A 21,100-nucleotide genomic window follows, 5' to 3' on the forward strand; every position below is an offset into this window, starting at 1 on the left:
AAACAAAGCTTTGGGAGATTTATTGCTTAATACACGCTGGTTAGTATGATCAAAAAAGGAAAAAAAAGGAGGGGGGGGGTCCAAAAATAACAAGCATTAATTTTGCTTAAAAGAAGAAGTGGAAAGATCTGAGTCAGTTTGGGGCAGCTGACTGTAAACAATCTATCCAGATGTCAAAGGATGCATGCATGCGTTCCTCCAAGTCCAGATTAAAGAAGGTGGTTATTTTGCATTCAGAATGAGGGAAGGGGGGGAAGTGGGGGAGGGCTGGTAGAGGATGAGTAGAGGGATGAGGGAGTTGAACTGGAGGCAATCAACATGTCAGCATTTCATAGAATGAGTAGAATCTAAACCGTGTATTTACCCCGCTCACTCACGTTGACTGCGACCGATGACATAAAAACATGATCAGAAGAAAACAAACAAACAAACAAAACAGAAGCAGACATAAGCAAAGGAGAAGACATTTAGAGTCAATCAGAAGAAGTAGGAACAGGAGAGTGATAGGGCTGTAGATATATCTTTACATACTCACACTGACATGCAGTACCAAGTCTTAAAAAGAGTACAGTCTGCTTATTGGGCCGGTGTTTAGGACCAAACTAGCAGTTACCATCACTTATGCCTGAGCTTATGAGGTGAAAATGAGCTGGGATATGTATGGTTAAAGCATATTTATATACTGTATGCAACCCATCGGTTTAAATAAAGACCTCTGATTATAAAAAGTGAGCTTTTATGCAAACTGAGTGTTCTTAAGTTGCAGACGAGGCTCAGACAGGACTTAGACATACAGTAGCACATGTTTGCCTGCATGATGATGTGACAACGTAACACAAAGGACCCACGTGATATGGAGATGTACAACAACAAACTAAAGAGCAGATTTTTTTTCCAAGCTAACCTTGTGGCTGTCATTTTAAGAAAAACAGCAAAATGAGACTAAGTAGGACACTACACGTTACAATACCGGTTGTTTGCTAAGAGACATCGTCCACGATGGAGTGAGGAAGAAGATAAAGGTCAATCTGCTGCACAAATAAAGCTGCAAATTTGTACATTTCTACACATTGCCAATTTGCAAATATGCCGTCTGTTGCTTTTCCTATTAAGGTGATTAAAAGTCTCCAAGAAAGGGGACGAGAAGGAATTGGAACACTAAAACTGTGTTTTAGTCACTTACTTGATCCCTCTTCAGTTACCATACCCAGACCTTCAGCTTTGTTTTGCCTTTCAAAAGCATTCAAGTCCAGGACGCTGCCAAAAGAGAAAAACGATTTAAGTAACCTGAATTTCTGGAAAATGAACCGATCGGCATAACTTTATGACCACTTGTATAATACTGTTTGACGGCCCCGACCCATTGAGGCATGGACTCCTCTGGACCCCTGAAGTTGTGTTGTGGCATCGAACAACAAGATGTTAGCAACAGATCCTTTAAGTCCTGTAAAGTGCAAGGTGGGACCTCTATGGATTGGACTTGATTGTCCATAACATCCCACAGATGCTGCATAGCAGTGAGGAGATCAGAGGTGAAGTCCACACTTCAAACTCGTTGTTGTTCTCCTCAAACTATTCCTGAACCAATTTTCCATTATTATCCTGTGAAAGAGGCCACAGCCTTCAAGGAATATCATTTCAATGAGTGTATATGGTCTGAAACAATGCTTAGGTAGGTGGTGCATGTCAAAGTAACATCCACATGGATGGCAGGGCCTAAGGTTTCCCAGCAGAAATGATCCCAAAGGCTTAGCATCTTCACATAGTGCATCCTGATGTCAGGTGTTCCCCAGTTAATCACACGCATGCATCCGGCCCATCCACGTGTCCTGGTCATAGGAGCAAGCCACCTTCTTCCATTGCTTCATGGTCCATTTCTGACACTCACGTGTCCATTGTTGGCACTTTTCGCAGTTTGCATCCTGACTGGTCTGTAGCTATGCCAAAGCACAGGTAACAAACTGTGATGCTCTGTGTATTCTGACACCTTTATTTCAGAATCATCATGAACTTTTCTGGCAATTTGCTCTACAGTAGCTCATCCTGACCACACAAGCCAGCCATAGTCTCCCACATGCATCAGTGACCCTGTTGCTAGTTCACCACTGTTCCCTCCTTGTATCACTTTTGATAGATACTGACCACTGCAGACTGGGAACACCCACAAGAGCTGCAGTTTTGGAGATTCTCATTTGTCAAAGCATCACAGTTTGGCCTTTATCAAACTTGCACAAATCCTTACACTCGCCCATTTTTCCTGCTAACACATCCTCTCAGGACAAAATCTTCTCTAATATATCTCCCCCATTAACAGGTACCATGATAAAGAGAATCAGTGTTATTCACGTCACCTGTCAGTGGTCATAATGTTATAGCTGATTGATAACAATTTACCGCTGTGGGAAAGTAAAGCAGAACGGTCAAAATGGATGTTAAAAAAATGGCTAGTTCTGAGTCAGGAAAACTAGATAACTGTTTGAACTGCAACTGCAATAAAAAGCAAGTTTACTGTGTATTAATCCCTCATCGCTCCAGTACCTGCATGACATCATGAGTCCGGACAAGCTTTTAAAGAAGCCAACATCTCTTTTTTCCTTGAGATAATCCAGCATTTTCTGCATGAAAGGAAAAGTACAGTCAGGCTAAAAGATGAAGCTGTTAACTGCAGAGACTAGACGTGAAGAGCACCGTGTTACCTGTTGAACCAGGATGTTCCCTCCATTGAGAATGGAGATGCCCAGCTTGAGCGTGACAGTTACCGTAGCACCCAGTCGACCTGATGATCATAGATGACCGTTGATCTAAATACATAGACTGCAGGAAGGCAGACAGGTCAGGCATTTGATTTCTTACCTTTGCTGGCGCTGATCATTTGAAGCACCATCTCCGCAGCCCCTCTGTCATGAAGTCTGGCCTGCTGATACAGCATCTTTTGCTTCTCCATTTCCTTTTCCTGTAGGACATTATGACATGCACCACTTCTGAATATGATTGAAAACAGAAAAAAAGTTTAATCTTGAACAACATTCCCTCAAATATTTAGAGCACCTCAAATGTTTTCTCTTTTCCTTCCTCTTCTTCGCCTTCAGCACAACTCTGGGAAGAAAAAAACGACTATCAGAGCTGCATGTTTCTGCTAAGAAGCTGACAAGAGCAATTTAATGAGATTCAATGAGATACCTTTGCCATCATATCTGCATAGGCAATATACAAGGGATCCTCTTCCAGAGAACTAACAAAGAAGAGAGATAAATATCTCTTTATTGAACCTTGTATATTTCACATCTCTACTGTAAATCTGTACATAATAAGTGGCAGTGATCGCATTTATAGCCACTGCAGCAAATAAACCAGAGAAACACTGAAAAGCTGCTTCGGTTTTCTTCATAGTGTAAAATATGATGATGGTTTAGCTTATTGCTCTCTGTAGCAGCTGAGAAGCATGCCAAAACAATTATGTAGCACAGATGGAGCAACCTGTGTTAGTGCCAGGTGGCCAGGTGTGTGAGAGTATATTTACCTGCATTCAGTCAGAGCGTTATGGCTGAAATGCAGAATGAGCTGGTGAAGAGGGTCTGGCTGCTTTCTCACCTCCTCCTCCTCCTCTTCCTCCACTTTAGGCTGTATTTTCTGGACACAGCCACATGAGTCAGGCTAACGTTTAACCCAACAAATGTGTATCACAACACTATTTTACAAGTTCATGTCAAAGGGGACCTATTATGCTCATTCCCAGAGTCACATGATTAGCACAACATCCTATTATCTCTGGATCTTGGTGGATCCCTTCAGGTCATTGTCTTGCTGCCCCTGACAAACTAAAGGTTTGAACAGCAGGTGGGTGAGAGAAGAATTTGAAGCCTAAGCTTTTGGCTCACATGGATTACCTGCACATCTCCAGAGCTGATTATTTGAAACTTTGGCTACGTTTAATATGAGAAATCTCTATCTCATACATACATATGGTGGAAAAACATAATAGGTCCAACTGTTAACTCCTATGGGAGAAAAAGACATGCACAAAACATGCATGCAAATGCAACAAACACACACACGCTGGTACAAGCGCACACAAATACACACACACACACACGATTGATGGTGTTAAGCAGCGTTAAAGGTGAGTGGAGTTAAGCATGACTCTCCACAAGCCCAGTTTACCCTCATATATAACCATTTTATAATTATTTTACTTACTGGAACAATTGGTTTTTTAAATGTTTTTATAAATACGTGCGTCTGATTGGCTGAATCTTGACATTCTTCATCTATTGCACTGTAACTTCATCAGTAATATAAAGATACAGTAAGACATTGATACGAATATGCTAAGAAGAAAGTTTATAGTTTAAATCTTTATAAATTCAAAAAGTTTCTTTTTTAATAAACAAACACAGCCTAGTTTGTTCCAATATGCCGCATGTAATATATCGCATGTCTAACAGTAAGCTGCTGTCCTGATTGTGGAGCTTAATGGAAATGAAAGTCCAGGAAAGAATCTGAACTTTCATCAACTTTAAATGGAAGTCAAAGCATCCTGACAGGATGCTTTCTTGCCTCTGCTTGGATGGGCCACAGTGATCAAACTACTTTGCTGGCTCTGACATCAGCAGTGATGTCATGCTTACCACAAATGAGCCTAGCTGTAAGCCACTTTGCGGATGACTGAAGAGAGTGGTGTGAGCTACGCGCTGCTTCCCGCAGCACATGGGTGCCGACATAAGGGCACCGAAGGGACAGCACAAGTACTTACTGCAAGGTCCTGCACTAGTTTCTCTTCAAAAGAGTACTCTTCTGTTTCTATCCATATTCTCTGATAGGCCAGGAGGAAGAGGTTAATAGAGCGATGCCTAGGGAGGGGTAAGAATAGAGAAGCCTGGGTTAAAGATGAGCAGAGCAAAGGACGGAAGAAGTTGGAGAGAAGGATGGTAGAAGTCCCTTCAGGAGAGGTTAATATCAGTTAGTTTAGAGCACTGATCTAACAGGCCACCTGTGAGGAAATCTTGACTTTTTTTGTTGTTTTTTGTTTCCTTTTGTTTATTTCTGGCCTAAATCTGGAGATAATGTATTCCCACATTACATTTTTTTTCTTCTCACACAGGCAGAGTAATGAAAAAATTTGAGGCCAGCTCAAGTTTGATTCGCCTCGAGTCGGACGCCATCACACAGCTACAAGTGTCGGATGTTAGTTTGTAGCTTCCACTCCGAATGACTTGAAGCCAACTGCTTCTGTCTGTGAACACAGCAGCGTCTGGAGAGCCTTACCTAAGAGGTGCCGAAAGAGTAGCATCATTGTTCTCATCTGAGTCAGCCAAGAAATAAAAATGGCAAAAATTCAAACTACTTGAACCAATTCTTTACAATGTGGCTCGTTAAATTGTTGCACATACATGGACCAGTGGAAAAAGGAAAGCTAAAATGTGGCAGAAATCATGCCTCTGGGGGGAGAGCGAGGGTTAGCAGGCCACATAGTAACAGCATTAGATCAGCGCTACGTTACCGTCAGCATTGAGAGCAGACTGTCACGGTCTGCGTTCTCGTGCATAATCTCCAGCCAAATGTGCCGGTAGGAATTCAGGAAGTAATTGTTATTTTTGTGCCTAAGGGGACGACGTACAATAGAATGTGACACTGAGGAGAGAATAGAGACTGAACAGAGACACAATAGAGAAAAATGACATCTGAATGTGTCAAACTTTGGAAGAGCTGCCATCACACACTTCCCCCTAACCCAAATCTATTAATCTGAAGAAAAACAATCATTGCTCCCGTACTGCAAATACGAACTAGTAATTATTTGCTATGCTGCAGCATATTTCACTGTCAATAACTCTGAATAAATGAGTCATGCTGTCAGGCAGGCGGGTGGCATCGTCTGAGAACATATTGAGGACGGCCACCCTGAGGTTGGGCCTCGTAATTGTTTTCCTCCTTACTGTAGCACCCTGCCCGACTTCCTGTGATTGAGTTACAGAGCAGCAGGGCGTGAAATTGCTTGTGTCCCTTTTTTTTAAAAATGTTTTTATTTACTCTTTGATAACAGCTATAGGCGAGACATTTGTCCTACAAACCGAGGGGAGGCTACGCATTAACGCAGGGTCAGAGAGCGAGTCAGACAGAAGAAGGAGAAAGTGTGATGGCAGAGTGCGTGGATGCCCTTTCTGCAGCATTTTCCTATCTGTTACCGGTACCACGGAAAGGTCTGTGCTACCCTCTGCTGGAGCGTCACCTTGGTTTCATCATTACAAAGCTGCTTCAAATGTTCAGAGACCTGGAGACAACGATGGGAGGTTTAAACAATGTCGGTTTAACTGTTACGCCGCAGTCATACCTCGGCAGATTGTAAAGCGGAGCCATTCGGAAGCAGGCGACAACGGCGCGCTTCCTCTGCTTGGACAGCAACTTCTGCCATACACATTTTTTGGATCTCAGTGGTTGTTCCACCTAATGAGGGGAGAGAAACTGAGGGGTAAGATTTTTCTATAACGCACTCAAATGGCATTCTCTACCGAGAGAGCCAGAGGAAAACACACACACACACACACACACACACACACACACACCAGCTTAGAACTTTTGATCAGACACATAATTGGTTTCTCAGTGTATTCTGCTGACTCATCCTAAACCTGGCTGTTTGTAATGGAAAGGACACGGCACAGCAGAGTGGGAGTCAGAAATGGTAAAGTGGCCAGGTGCAATTTTACTCTCCAGGATTTGTCACCCATGTAAGATTTTTTTGGGGACAACAGAGGGAGAACAATCTCGGCACAAAGAACAAAAGCATATCTAAAGTGTATTCCTGTTCCAAGCAGTGTATTTGAAATAATTGCAAATTTTGGAAGCAGACAGTCGTGCACCTTTAATCCCGCAACTTTACCACCAGGCTACATACGACTAATACTTATAATACTTCTAATAAAATTACACACCTCATATTGTTTCTGTAGAAATGTTAGAGCCTGACCTGCTCCAAGTTAAAGACGGCAGCAGAGATCCTCTGGATACGATCCACCACCTTCTCAGGGTCTGAAAGCCCCTCAGTTCTCATCACTATGTCCTTGTACAGGTTGAGCTGCCACCTCACAGCAGGGTCATCAGACTACGAGTATGTTTAAGAAGAGCAAGTCAGACGCAGAGGAATATACTAAAGCTAGCATCTACTCACAGATATGAACCTCGTTTCGACTTGCTCACCTTTTCACGAAGGTGCAGGTTCTGCCGAATGTGGTCTTTAACTTCATCATCTGTATCTTTCTGTTATTCAACGAGGGAAAGAAAACCTTGGACAATGCTTCATATCAAAGCTCTTCAAATCGTTTCACAGTAATTGTTGCTTCTGCCGAGGAGGTTGTGTTTTTGCATGCATGTGTTTCACTCGACAGCTCAAAAAAGTTAGCAGGGGTCATGTTAACAATAAGAATCTACTGTGAAAGTGTGTAAATCACTTATTCGTGTCCAATTATATACAGTATGTGACAGACGGTTTCTCACCATGAGGTAGCGTGTCTTAGCCAGAGAGATGAGCTCCTGATCTCCCGGGGTGCACATGTTAAGACCGATAGGCAGCATCTTCTTCAGGGCGGCTACAATCAGTGAGGTTTGGATGGAGTAGAACTCACCTCGCCGCTTCTTGTGCTTCCTCTCCTGATCTTGTCCCCCAGACTGTGAATTCACAGTGTTAATCTTAGACCACACACACTAGAAAATAAAAGCCAACAGCTCTCCGCATTTAATATGTTTAGTCTTTAAAAGGTGGAGCACACTATTTTCTTTTTGCTGAGACTAATGCTACACCCAAAACAATTCCCCTCTACATTTACACTGATACCTTAACAGTATTTTGTGCCACAGTGGGAGCATTCACACTGTGCTTGAGCAAAAGCCAGAGGCGACTGAAGCGTTTACTTTTTCAGCCTTGGCAAAAATCTGTGACTGGACTAAATCATGGGTGCTACTGAAGCATTAAGAATGGAGTCTCACACCTCAGTTGAAAAGCAGGCTGAGCCAAACTGGAGATGCTGGCTCTGAGAGAACGCTAATCTCCATACTAACATAGATATATAGTCTGACACGCACACGCACAGTGTTATCACACATCGACAAAAATATAAATAGTATGGGCTAAACACACCGGAGGATCACAATCCATCAACAGCAAACACACCACAAGACTTTCTACACACGGGCTGGGCTTCATTACTCTAGATGAGACACGTTTCACCCACACGGCAATGAGGAATGACCAAAGTGTCCACGTCAAACGAGGTGATGAATGGAGGCCACAAATAATTGGGTGACATAATGTATAACTGCACTGCAGACTATATAGCACAGGGGCTCAAGCTATTGGCTTTTCTGCTTGGCGACTAGAGCATGTAAGCCAATAAGCTGGCAGGTAAACAGCTCATGCACTGCATCACTCTACCTTTTCCTTAAAGGACTGTTTGAGACAGAGAGAGAGACAGAGAGGGAAAGACAGATAGAAGAAAAAGGACGAGAGGGCAATTAATGGAAGCGCACGGTCGTCGCGTGGACGTGCACTGCAATGAAAACCATTTGTTTGCCTTTAAACATCTAAAGCAGGCAGACAAGAAATAAAACGTGCTAACCCCTGTAATGCTTACAGGGCCTGAAAATATGAAGAAATATTTGTTTAGTGAGGGATGAATGTTAGTTTCCTCAAGTTATTGCAACAAGCAAGTACATTCATACACATGTGCCTAACACACACACACACACACACACACACACACACACACACACAAGTCCATTTTAACATTCAGTTCTATTCAACTTCAATCAGTTTTTGTTATATGGCACCAAATCACAACAACAGTCCCCCCAACAATCAGATCCTTGGCACTTGGCGAGGGTGGGGAGGAAAAACTCCCTTTTAACAGGAAGAAACCTACTTACGTCTGCTCTTTTTTACCTGCGTCTCTGAAACACAGACATAATATTTTTTCCTCCGCGCCGTGATTGGTGAACGCACCGATGAGTAGTAACAGAGCGTTAATCGACTGAACTGTCAATTCAAGAACAAGTGGATAGTTTATTGAAACCTACCTTGGACATCTTGGTTTTATTATCTCCAGTCAAGAATGAAAGGTTGTTGATTTCATTCTGGACCACAAAGTTTTGTTCTTCTCTTTTGAAATTCTGAGTGAAAAAAAAAGATTATAAATATGTATTATTGGTCATAGAGATTCTCTGACCTTTCTTAGTATAATTCAATTCAATTTTATTTCTATAGCACTAAACCACAACAACAATCTCCTCAAGGTGCTTTAAACTGTAAGGTAAAGACCCTAAATAATAGTGATAAAAACCCAACAGCTTGCTGCTTCTGATGTTTTATTTTGAAAATTCTTTTCTTAAATATTTGTACCTGCTTGGTATTTTTTCTAATTTGTATTTCAGGTGAACTGGTGTTCATAATTTCTCTGAGGGGTCCTCCCCATAGGGTTTAATAAAGTTCTATTCTATTCAATGAGACGACCTACTATGAGCAAGCACTTTGGCAACAGTAGGAAGGAAAAACTCCCTTTTAACAGGAAGAAACCTTGAACAGAACCAGCTCAGAGAGGGGCGGGGCCATCTGCCATGAACGGTTGGGGGTGAGGGGTGGGAGACGGGACAAAAGACACGATATAACATGTAATAAATCAGAACATTTACATGTGACTTGCACCAAAGGATAAATATCTCTGCGACCATCCTGAAGAGGTCGTTGGAGTCTGAATCTGGTTCTTTCAGCCACCTTGACCTGCAGTGGCACAGACAGATGATTACACTTTAAACCAACTTTAAAATGCATCTTTAAAATAACCCCACGAGTTACTGCTCAGCAAGCTGACCTGTTGTTGTCCACATAACGAATGAGCATAGGGTAAAACGCGTACAGGTCCCTGCAGAGTACGGCAAACTCGTCCAGGATGAGCAGCTCGGCCTCCTGAGTGTCTCCTTTACAGTCGGCCTTGAGGAGCTCTTCCTCAGCCACCACTTTTACTGTCTTCTTCTTTAGTTTCTCCAGCGTGGGCAGGAAGTGGCTCTTCAGCAGGTCTGCACGGGCCTTGCTGATGATGGGCTGTACGTACACTGAACGGTGAAAGGCAGAAAAAAATTTATATTTGATTTTTTAATGTAAGCTTTGTAGATATAATGTTTACCACGATTAAATTCAAATTTAGCATGCAAACATCTGCATAGCTAAAAATTATGGTAAATATATTTCCCCGTTTTCTTAATCATTCCTCATGACTCAGTCATTTAGTGTTTAGTGGCAGCATTCACAGATCCACACCTGCAATTCTCTTCATCCACGAGGCCTCATCGATGCCCAGGTTGTTGTTGAGGATCTTGAGGATGTTGCCGAGAATCAGACTGAGGTGCTCCGAGGTGACTGTGGTACAGCAGATGCTTCCTCCGCTGGCCGGCTGGTTTTCAGGACCCCTTTCCCACCAGTAGGACAGATAGTTACACAGCATGGGCAGCACCACCTCAATCACATGGGGCATCTCTGTGTACCGCGCTCCAGACTCTGCCATGTCATTGATGTCCTTCATGAGGCGGTCCAGCCGTGGCATGCCAGGACACATTTCTTCCACTGAGTCTTGTATTCCTAGAGCTAAAACACAACAGGGGCTGATATTTGAAGATTTAATTCACACCAGCACATTTAGGATTTCTTCTTTCGAACATCAGTAATGAACACCCCACAACATCATCACTATCCATCTGCTAGGCATCATTCATATCAATAAGATGCTTGTTAGACAATAAGAGAAGATGACATAAAAAGAGACAAATAAGGGGTATTTGCAATTTTATAAAATCTTGTGTCGCATGATTGTGATAATTAAGGCGATTCATAAATCCTAATGTTTGAGAGCAAAAAGAGGTCATGATGATAAATGCTTGAATTTAGAATCTCTTTTATTTTGAAATAATTACATATGACTCACTGGCTCGTTCTCTGGCGCTCTTCGTATTAAAAACTGAGCAGGGGTTGTACGGGTTGAGCTGCGGCTCTAGGAAGGCAACAGGCAAGGCGCCGGCCAGAGTTGCCAGACACTGACCGAGAGCTGGCAGCTGTCTGAGGGACGCAAAGAGAGTTTAATTAAAGGTCAGCATGTTTCTTTATTGGAGCTTTTATCAGTGAATACAACATTTAACCTTAGGATACCTTTCTACGTAGATGTTTTTCCCAGTGCCCAGAGCATAGAGGCTGGTCAGGATTCGATAGCAGGACACTTGGACGTCATCCACTAGGAAAATAGAACGATTAGAATTCAGCTGGAGGAAGTAAATTTGACATCTGTAAATGAATTTGGATTATCTCACGTCTACGTTTTGCGTGTTCCTGTTCAGTTTCGTGTTCATTTCCCATGTCATCGTTTTCATAGTTAGCTTAACTTTTCCCAGTTTAGGTTTTAGTTTAGTCCCGCCCTTGTTTTGCTTTGCTGTGTGTTTTCTATTTTTGGTTTTCAGCCTAATAAACAACTCGCTTTTCGGTACTCTTCATTTCCTGTTCTCCCAAGTCTGCTTTTGGGTCCACACTGCAAACACACCGGCTGCCCAGCCGTGACAACACCAAGACATGCCAAGTTTTCAGCAATTAGATCTTTGGTGCAAAAAATATAATTTTATGTCTACAAAACTGTGTCTGTTTCTGCATTTTTTGTAGAGTCAGCTAAAAGAAATGCGAAGAAAATGTGTGTGGTAACAAAGTGCCTAAAGATTTGAAATTGGTAAACATTCCTGCAAATGGCCAAGTATAAAGACTGGAGTGATAATAGTGGAAAAACAGCATCCAAAGGAAAACTTTGAATAATCTTCAGAAATACTGAAACTATCAAGACAACAAAAAATTCTAAGAATGTCCGACTCCTTAAAAGCAAAATATATAGAAATGTGAGGTGACTTTTGCATAGTACTATATGTTACAAATACTCGCTCCAAGGTTATACACAGCCCGGTTCACATGACTGAGCATGTCTCTGGAGCAGAATGAGTGAAATGTGACCTGAGGTACTAACCAGAGTCAGAGCAAAAAGTACTTCATTACATAAAATTTAAAGTGAAGCTAAACTGATATGATATTCTAATGGACTGTGAAAAACCTCTACAAAGATAAAATCATGAATTACAATAAACTTAACACTGACATTTGACTATTTTTTCCTTCCTTTGCAACCTCTCAAACAACACGTTTGATCATTCCTTTGCTGTCAGGACTCACGGAGCAGGTCGACTCCAAAGTGGTGTTGAGTAATGTGTTCAAACAGAGCAGTTAGGATGGGAAGCAGAGCTACGGTGGTGTAGTTGATATTCTGCGACACTCCTTTCATCTGCGAGCGGGAGTGGGTGAACTTCCCCAGCTTCAGGTTCTCGAACGTTTTCTCCAGATCCTCTGCGCCGTTCTCGAAGAACGTCCTCAGCCCCACCCTCACCTGCTCGGAGCCCGACTTCATCACTGTCCTGTTAGGGTGAACGAGAGCGTGATGAACAACTGAAACCGAATGAGGAGAAACACAAGGGGGACAGATTGGCATGCAAAGGACGACGTTGTTTACCCACGGTGGAGCGCGCTCACAAACGCAATTATTCCACTCTCAGAGCACGTGAAGGCTTTAGTCATGAAATATGAGGTGTGAGTATCGACCCGACTGCCCTCGCACTCAAACATGAATGATTTATTTAATAAACTAAGGAGAATATTTAAGTCCAAGGTGAGCATGCCTGTTATAGACCTAAGAAAAACGGCACAGCACTCGGTGCATTAAGATGATTAGTGTGTCTGTTTTGAGCATTTCACAGTTCGTAACATTGGCAAATGAATTGCCTATTGTTAAGCTTTAACGTATCCCAGAAGGAAGGAGAAATGAAAGACAGAGTCTGTGGGCATCTTCTGCACAAACAGGGCGCAATAACATGTTGCAAATTTAGCCTCATTATGTGTACGCTGCATTAGGAAACAGTGCACTGCCTCTAAAGAACACTGTGAGCCTTGGGCAACATGTGCTGCATGAAATTTGTGTTGCTTATTTAAATGGCAAAGGAGGCTCTTTGTTAATGCCAGTGCCTCCCATAAGACTCCCGAATTAAAACTGTTTAAAAGACAAATATACGCCTCTCGAGGGCTCAGCAGAGGTTAGATTTGCTTTTCAGTGCCTCTCAAACCAATTATTGTTTAAGCACAACTGAGATAACATTTAAAATCTTCTGTTTTTCAGAGTTTAACAGGCAAATATTTACAAAAAATATCATGATGAAACCTTCCTGTGTCGATTATTCAGAGCAAGAGATTTATGTATTTATTTTTGTGTTTGCAAATTGGCTTTTTTTGTATCCAAATGTGCTCTAATCTGAATGCATTCCAGGATGTGAATATTCAGTGAAGCTGGGTTCAAAAACGTTTTGGGGATGTTGTTTTTACATTTGGGAATCTACTTTTCCAGAAATAAAATGTTCTAGCCAGGAGCCAGGAAAAAAGAGAAAATATCTTTGTCTTTGGGAATAAAATGCTCTACATATCAGGCTTTTAATTAAAGCACAAATAAGGTTTGGAGTATGAGGAAGAAAACATATCAAATCATAACTTTTCAGACATTACTATTGGAAACATGTGCTTAACATGGTCATTATTGTTGTTTTATGTGTCTTATAGTCAAAATGAAATGATGTATTTTGGTATTTCCCACTAGTCTTAAAAGTGCAAGTTATGGTACAAAAAGTGACTAACAAATGAAAAAACATAAACTTGGAAATGGCTAAATTGATCTCCTTTAATTTTTAAAGTTAGCACCAAAATTTGCACCAACCTGGTATCGAGTGTGTGTGCCAGGATATGCAGACAGCTGACCATGGTGGTGGAGTCACTCCCTACGAAACACCAAGAACACATAAGCCATCATCATGATGTGGATACACGCTCGTTTCTTTCTTGTCTTAGAATGATTCATTCGTCTGTATTGAGCCTCTCAGATTAACACAACATTCAAGAAGCCCCCTTAGCTGGATGTGCAGTCAAAACAATTTCCATTTGATTCATGTGACAGCAATACAGACTCAAAGCTACTGAATATTGTCTGATTTTGTTTCTTTTAGCTTGTTAAAATGTATCCAGGTTCACTTATAGGATAGTAACAAGTATAGCACAGGAGACATTTATCTGATCACTGCACTAGAAGTAGCAAGACACTGGCTGTTGTCCCCAGAGGACAATTTGTCAGATGACAGCTCAGTTTCCAGACTATATCCATTTATAAAATGAATATAATGTTTAACATAAAGAATTTTTAAGAGGATGAAAATATAAATATAACTAAACATCAAAGACTTAGAATATGCATAATTACTTATAGAGTTCCAACATAGTGAAATAAAGACTCGCTTTACTCCCAGCAGCCAATTAGATTTTCTTGCATTTCAAATCCATGTGCCATGTCTGATGCATGGCGCCAGGCAGAGAGTCTGGCACCAGCAGCTGCTGAAACAGCTCCTCTTCTTGCATATGTTATGGAATCATAGTAACTTTGGGACAGCACATAAACTAAGTTAGCGACATAGCTAAAAAAAAAAGATGCTAGGCAAAGTCAGGCTGGCTGCTTCTAATATTTATATTGAGCTAAAGTGGTGTCATATTTCATGTTTATAAGTAAAGCATTCAGGTTCTCATGCTACAGTAGCTTTGGGCAAGAACTCTTCCCTTAAGGCCTGACTCTTTCTCTCACATCAGTGTTTACATTTTTAAGCTGAAAATGTTCAAGGAGATGTTAACAAAGCTCATAAGGCAGCACATACACACATACACACACACACACCTGACCAGATACTAGTAGTCGGCTTACCAAAGAGTGAAATCCTATGTCTGACAAGAGCTGCCAGTTTACAAAAGAGGCTGGAGGCATGAGGAATTAAAGAAATAGCAATGAAATCAGAAAATCAGGGTTAGTAAATGAACAGAGGAGTAGTAATTCAAGTTAAGAGTTCAATTTAATTTCAAGCAGAATATGGCAACAAGAAATAATCATGCAACATGCTGCACTGTTGAATGTACATCAACTAAATGGGTACCTGGTGACCATTTCTTTCTCCTTGTTGGAGGCATAGCCACTGCTGCTTAGATTCTTATTAGGGGAGGACAGGAAGTAGAGAGAGTGGTTCTTAAAGTACTGGTCAATGAGAGGGAGGAGCACCTGAAGGGCAACAAAGACGATGAGAAGCCAGGTCAGGTTAATCGCATCATGTTTGAACGAGCTCTCCACATGCAGTATTTGTGCCGCTTTCTTACTTTGGCAAAAAACTTGATTTCTTGCTCATGAGGTGACCTGTCTGTCTTGCCGCTGACAGCCATGGCTTCTGGATTGAGAATATTTATTTAAAAAGAAGCTTATTTGATGTAATTGAAGTCTGCTTTAGTCATATCTTGTGTATTATTATTAGTATTATTTTTGTCATACCTAAGTGGGTAATGAATTCCTGGGCTGAGTCAACATATTTGAGCAGCTTCTTGAGGAATTTGTAGGCAAACCTTTTCTCCATGGAGGAGGAATCCTGCTCCAAGTCCTTCAGACCTCTGCAACATAAGAAGATGTCTATAAATGAAATGTTGGTAAAACCTTGGTGATGGATTCCACGGCTAGTTATAAATTCATTCAAACTTTCTGCAAAACCTTAACTCAACATCAGAGAGAGCTTCTGTTTGTATTGACCTTGTGATGCTATATCCATTGATTAGCAGGAAGCGAAAAAGGTCCTGAGCCTTCTCTCGATCGCGGGCCTTCTCCTTGGCCGTCAGCGTGTCGTAGGGCACCAACAGAGGATGTGTTCCCCCTCCTGAAACCACAAGCAGCTTATTGTTCAGACACGATTAGCCACATCTCTCTCCGCTGAGCGTCTCCGTGAAGGCAGATGGCGAACCGGAGAGCATCACTCGGCTGAATCGAGTTAGTCAAGACCAGCGAGGCAGACACGTGCATATGCTCCCAAACACATTTAAATGCAACAACCAGCACTTTACTTCCACCCACCCAACACACACACATACTCTTCCTGTCTGCTTTTCATGCGTCTCTAAGCAGTACGCATTTCTGTTCGGCTTCATTAGCAAATCACCTCGACTTCCAAGGTCACTTTTCTTCTTCTTGGCCCAGATGTTATGGTAATTTTCAGCCACCACCTCCACCATCCCCTTGAAAACAAGACAAAATTGAAGTGAGACGCACATCCCGCCCACATTACTCATTTGCATGCAGGAAGGATTGCTTTTGATCTCGCATTCAGATTGAGGCGTCCTTTGATACATGAAAAAGGGAAGAAGTGCAACAAATCAAACGCGGGGTCACTCACTTGCAGCTCTCTGGATAGAACCACGTTGCTTGTGTCTATTGGGCTCGGATTGAAGCCGTTAGCCTGAAAACACATGTAAGTTTGCGGTGAGAGTCTGAGCTTGATTGTGCTGTTATCTGTAAATCGAACGTTGGATAACAGAAGACTTAATAGCCTGTGTTTAAGGATTATTTTGTGTATTTGGGCTTATTGAAGGAGGTGATTAGTAACATTAGTACTGTGCTGTTGGTGGTCCTGTACGAAAACTAGAAAATGTAAAGTAAATACAGCTAACATTGCTAAGTTTATTTACAAGTAATGATTCGATTAAAAAAAAAAAAAGATCACGCTTCTGAAATGTAAATAAATTCTTGTTTAGAATTCATACAAGGTAACAGTATAATTAACTGATTTTAACCTATAAAGCTAAAAAACAGCACAGTAACACTACCAGGTAGAAGTTCAGCATTCAAAGTTCTGTTAGGATCGCAGGGATTCTGCATTTGTGCCTTTAACCTGCTTAAATGTGCATGTGGCATATATTCATGCGTTAACGATGAATTCATTCACGTTCATCTATGAAATTCTGGACTAAGAGGCCCAAAGCATGCCACGAAAATATCTCCTACAGCAACAGCACCGACCTGAACCGTCCATATAAGATCATGCTGTAGAATCCATGCTTTAAATTATTTATACCATCATCTGAATGAGCAGAAATTGAGACTCATATAATCAGACAACATCTTTCCAATCTTCTGTTCTTCACATTTAGTTAGCTTGGGTGAACTGTAGCCTCTCTTTCCTGTTAGCTGACAGGAGTGGTGCCTGGTGCGGTCTTCTGCTGCTGTAACCCATCTTTTTTATGGTTCAACAAGTTCGGACATGCTCTTCTGCATATGTTGCTGTCGTTGTAACGAGTGGTTATTTGAGTCACTGCTGCCTGCCAACTAAAAGCAGTCTGCCAGATTTCTCTAGCATCACAGAGGCCCAGATAACTGCTGCTCACCGGATACTCTGCCTTTTTAGGACCATTCTTTGTAAACCATAGAGATGGTTCCTATCCCAGTAGATGCCAGTAAAATCCCAGTAGATCAGCAGTTTCTGAAATACTCGGACCAGACTGTCTGGCAAGTCACTTAAATCCACTTTGAACTTCAGCAGGTCGTCATGACAATGTGTACAAGCCTAAATTCATTCAGCTAAAAAGTAGCTGTTGAGTGTTTTGACTGTAAGGAATCACATACATCTATACTACTTCTCTGACAATCATAGTCAAGTCAAGCAAGATTTCCTCAACAGGAAAGCAAATTAGCAACTACAGCTGCGCTGGAGACGAGCAATTTTTCACCGTACAATCTTTGGAAACACTTTCCATCCCTGCATCGTACCTGTGAGGCCTGAGATATCTTTCTCATTTTCTCAGTCTCCCTCTGTTGAGACATGCTCTCTCCATCTTTGGTCCTATCGATACTCCACCCCATTGCCAGCATACTCTTCAGGGACTCTCTAATAGGCCATCTGTAAATATCCTTCTCCTGAAGCAGAGAGACAGAAATGGAGAACAAATAAAAAAACCTCATGAGCCTTAAAAGCCCTAATCTCTTTAAAGTTAATATTATTTACAAATATCACATTCTTCATACTGCACCTTCTCTGTCAGGCCTTTGTAGGTCCTCAGCTGAGGATGAGTCTTCGCCTTCTCATCAACACAGTCTCCATATTTCCACCCCAGCAGCACCTGAGGCGCAAGCAGAGAGTGACAGCAAACCTGATTGCCTTCAGAGTCTCCCGAGGACAAGATTTACTATTTGACAGACTGAGTACGAGATTAAGTACACATCATATTTTGCCGTGTCACGGTTGTTGCTGCTCTCAGCTTTTGTTAAAAACTTTAACGAATGAGACAATGCAGGCTAAGCAGCTGGCACAAGAGAGCGCATTAGCTCTCTACTATGGCTCTACCAAAGTTATTGTCAGCATGCCAGAGCAATCCCTCCACTCTAACAAAGAAGGAGGCATCGCCAAGGGGGAAGCATTACTGTGACACAGGAGAAAGAAAAGAAAATATCATGATAACCATCCATCCACTTTTTTCCCACTTATCAGCTTAAGACAGCTGGGCTAGGCTCCACCTACCGCTTCCAGGGACCCTGATTGGATATGCTGATATCATGATGTACAGCACTGACTTAATTTTGTTACTTTTATTCACTTTCATGTAGCTGAAATCCACCTCCACTGATTATCATCCTCCGCAGTGCCCTGCTCTGTTCTCATAACACCAGTGGCCTGCTCTAAAACAGCATCATTTAATAGCCATTTGACTCGGCGAAGGCTCTTACCTTCTCTGCAGACCATTTCTCATGGGTATGCTCGGCGTACTTGTTGGCAAAATGCTCAAGTTTCTCTGGAAGAGCGATGCTAGAATAAAAAGCTGACAGTTAGTCGCAAGTATGTGCAAAATGCATGTTAATGAAATTACGCAGAGTGTGTGGCTGCATTTTTTTGTGTGCATTGGTTTCTAATTGGTGTCTGGCTTCAGAATGGCTTACTTAGCCGTATTGATTGGTTTGGGGTCAAAGTTGCCCTGAGCATCCACAGAAACAGGCTTTTCCACAGTGGTACTAATGGAGGCATCCACATAGTCTGGCGGCAAAGCTCCAGCTATGGCACTGAGACAAGGCATGGCCATCTTGAACAGCTCGGGGTCGTACTTCTGCATGAGGAAAGAAGGAAAGCAACAGGAATAAATGTGAAATTGCATCTCCTCCTATAGAGCTCTGCAAATAAAAATGTTACTTAACAAATGCAAGTAATGTCTTCCACTGCTAATTTAAGCTGAACTTGAATAAAGTCGTATAGCCACTCCAGTCTTAAAGAAAGAGCAAGAGGCAAGCGGAAGAAACGTTAATGAAGAATTATTCTTAAAAGCTGAGGGACCGGCGTGCTCGGGGCTTTGGATCAATGACGGCTGTCCAGATATTGATGTTTTCAGACCGGCGCTTTGCAAAGCCTCCTTTCGTGAGTGGGCATTTAGAGAGATGTGCTGAGTCCAGCCATCTGCATTGCTAATAGACCTAAACCTATTTATACCCAAGTAGTGCCTCGAATACATACATGTTAATCAAGACTGCATGAATTATGGGATTTTTATTGAACGGTTTATCGTGTTTTTAGAGCATTTGGACTTTCCCTCACCCTCTGAGACAAAGAGTCAAACACTCCCCAGAAGATCTTCTTGGTAAGCAGTAGTTCATCTTCAGAGGCTGTTCCAAAGCTGCCCCAGCCTGAAGGGAGGCAGTAGTACTTCCAGTTTTGCTCGTAGTGGTTGGTTAGCAGCTAGAGGGCACAGGAAAGACACACATGCTTAGCGAGTTCAAAGACAGGTAATAAGCATGCACACTGCCACACATGGCACCGCACAGGGGAATCACTTCTTCCAAAATCAGCACAACTTAAAGTAAGAAACACTTTTGTGGGCCAGCCGCAATCTATTACATCTCCAGGGTTTCTTTGCTGTGGCCTGAGAGACAGAGTCGAGACGTAGAGCCAACAAGCCCGTAATGACAGTCCACTACTTCACCCCCTTGTTTTGTTTTTTCCCCTCCTATAGCTCCCCACTTTGATTAACACTTCTTACAGGTGCGTTACAGCTGTGGCACCTTGGGAGGGTTTATGTGAGCGTGAAAGAGAGTGAGAGGGGCGAATGCAAGCACCATTACATTGATTAGAGTTAGTGGAAATGAGCTGTTGGTAGCTCCCCACCAAGCTGAAAATCTAATGAACGTATGAGAGCAAAGCGGGACCATGCAGCGACCACATGGACCACACAAAAAGAGCATGTAGAAACGAAAGGGAGAACTTAAAATAAAGGAGAAGACGGCGATTAAGAAGTAATTAATAATTAGGACGACGGGAAGCAGCGAAAACAAAAACACGAGGGCAGGGCGACAGAGGATCTGAAATAAAGGATGACGGAGGAATTTAAATGAATGAAAGAGCGAAGAAACTGTTGCCCACCCTTAGAGGCATCTTGCAGTAATCAGTCAACAAGGGCACATCAAAGACGAGGCGGCGCAGGAGCTGCTGCAGCATGGAGGGACGAAGGTGCCTGCGGGATAGGGCGGGAGAGAGATAAGAGCTCTGCTGCACTCGGGCTGCCTTTAAACATCTTCAGACTTTGACCAATTTTGCGCGTCACACTGACTCAAAAAGATGGTTAAGATAAGTTGTTAGTCTTTACTACTTCTGGAAAAGTGGTTTTTTTAACTCTTTCGCTTCTTACTTGCAAACAGACAGCAAACACTCCTCTATCGCATCTCTCTGCGCCTTGGTCAGCGATCGGCCTTTGGACAGGCGGTAGATGGTGTGCAGGGTGGAGTCTATGAGGGTGGCGTAGTGCTCGGTGCCAGCGAAGAGAGGGGCGCAGCGGGTGAGGAGGGGCAGCATGGCTGAACCGATGTAGCGGTTCATAGCCAGGGCTGTCTCGGTGGTACACAGACCCTCCTGTAGGGGGAAAAGGTCACACAACATGTCAAAACTCAGATATACAGTGATTAAAACTTTAAGGAGGCAATTTGAAAGAAGCAACATATGGATGTGTTCCAGCTATTTGTTGTAATCTATAAGCGTACTGTTGATTAATAAGAATAAAGAGCAATGACATTAATCAAACAAATTTAAAGCAGAGCTTTGGCTTAATGAGCTGCTTCTTATTGCTATAAAACAGAGCCTGATATTATCGATCCAGAAACTCCTTGAA

General features: G+C 42.3%; 1 protein-coding gene across 1 annotated transcript in view; it reads right to left on the reverse strand.

The window, feature by feature from the left end:
• The window catches only part of LOC113012390 (ryanodine receptor 3), a 108,622-nt gene that overhangs the window by 13,143 nt on the left and 74,379 nt on the right, over window positions 1-21,100 (reverse strand). The window contains exons 50-85 of the mRNA XM_080293840.1: window positions 20,624-20,844; window positions 20,359-20,449; window positions 19,537-19,677; window positions 18,891-19,054; window positions 18,681-18,759; window positions 17,987-18,076; window positions 17,727-17,873; window positions 16,357-16,419; window positions 16,123-16,198; window positions 15,720-15,843; window positions 15,468-15,583; window positions 15,299-15,366; window positions 15,082-15,203; window positions 14,856-14,905; window positions 13,827-13,887; window positions 12,245-12,483; window positions 11,189-11,270; window positions 10,968-11,098; window positions 10,307-10,630; window positions 9,861-10,101; window positions 9,682-9,769; window positions 9,070-9,162; window positions 8,429-8,443; window positions 7,495-7,665; window positions 7,198-7,257; window positions 6,968-7,102; window positions 6,332-6,444; window positions 4,754-4,850; window positions 3,521-3,630; window positions 3,181-3,232; window positions 3,049-3,096; window positions 2,854-2,953; window positions 2,697-2,776; window positions 2,539-2,615; window positions 1,184-1,257; window positions 365-382 (exon numbers count right to left, since the gene is read on the reverse strand). Of these exons, the coding sequence (XP_080149966.1) occupies window positions 365-382; window positions 1,184-1,257; window positions 2,539-2,615; window positions 2,697-2,776; window positions 2,854-2,953; window positions 3,049-3,096; window positions 3,181-3,232; window positions 3,521-3,630; window positions 4,754-4,850; window positions 6,332-6,444; window positions 6,968-7,102; window positions 7,198-7,257; window positions 7,495-7,665; window positions 8,429-8,443; window positions 9,070-9,162; window positions 9,682-9,769; window positions 9,861-10,101; window positions 10,307-10,630; window positions 10,968-11,098; window positions 11,189-11,270; window positions 12,245-12,483; window positions 13,827-13,887; window positions 14,856-14,905; window positions 15,082-15,203; window positions 15,299-15,366; window positions 15,468-15,583; window positions 15,720-15,843; window positions 16,123-16,198; window positions 16,357-16,419; window positions 17,727-17,873; window positions 17,987-18,076; window positions 18,681-18,759; window positions 18,891-19,054; window positions 19,537-19,677; window positions 20,359-20,449; window positions 20,624-20,844 (3,961 nt within the window). The remainder of the gene's footprint in view (window positions 1-364; window positions 383-1,183; window positions 1,258-2,538; window positions 2,616-2,696; window positions 2,777-2,853; window positions 2,954-3,048; window positions 3,097-3,180; window positions 3,233-3,520; window positions 3,631-4,753; window positions 4,851-6,331; window positions 6,445-6,967; window positions 7,103-7,197; window positions 7,258-7,494; window positions 7,666-8,428; window positions 8,444-9,069; window positions 9,163-9,681; window positions 9,770-9,860; window positions 10,102-10,306; window positions 10,631-10,967; window positions 11,099-11,188; window positions 11,271-12,244; window positions 12,484-13,826; window positions 13,888-14,855; window positions 14,906-15,081; window positions 15,204-15,298; window positions 15,367-15,467; window positions 15,584-15,719; window positions 15,844-16,122; window positions 16,199-16,356; window positions 16,420-17,726; window positions 17,874-17,986; window positions 18,077-18,680; window positions 18,760-18,890; window positions 19,055-19,536; window positions 19,678-20,358; window positions 20,450-20,623; window positions 20,845-21,100) is intronic.

The sequence above is a fragment of the Astatotilapia calliptera genome, chromosome 19 (genome assembly GCF_964374335.1).
Source record: "Astatotilapia calliptera chromosome 19, fAstCal68.1, whole genome shotgun sequence".
Taxonomy (NCBI): domain Eukaryota; kingdom Metazoa; phylum Chordata; class Actinopteri; order Cichliformes; family Cichlidae; genus Astatotilapia; species Astatotilapia calliptera.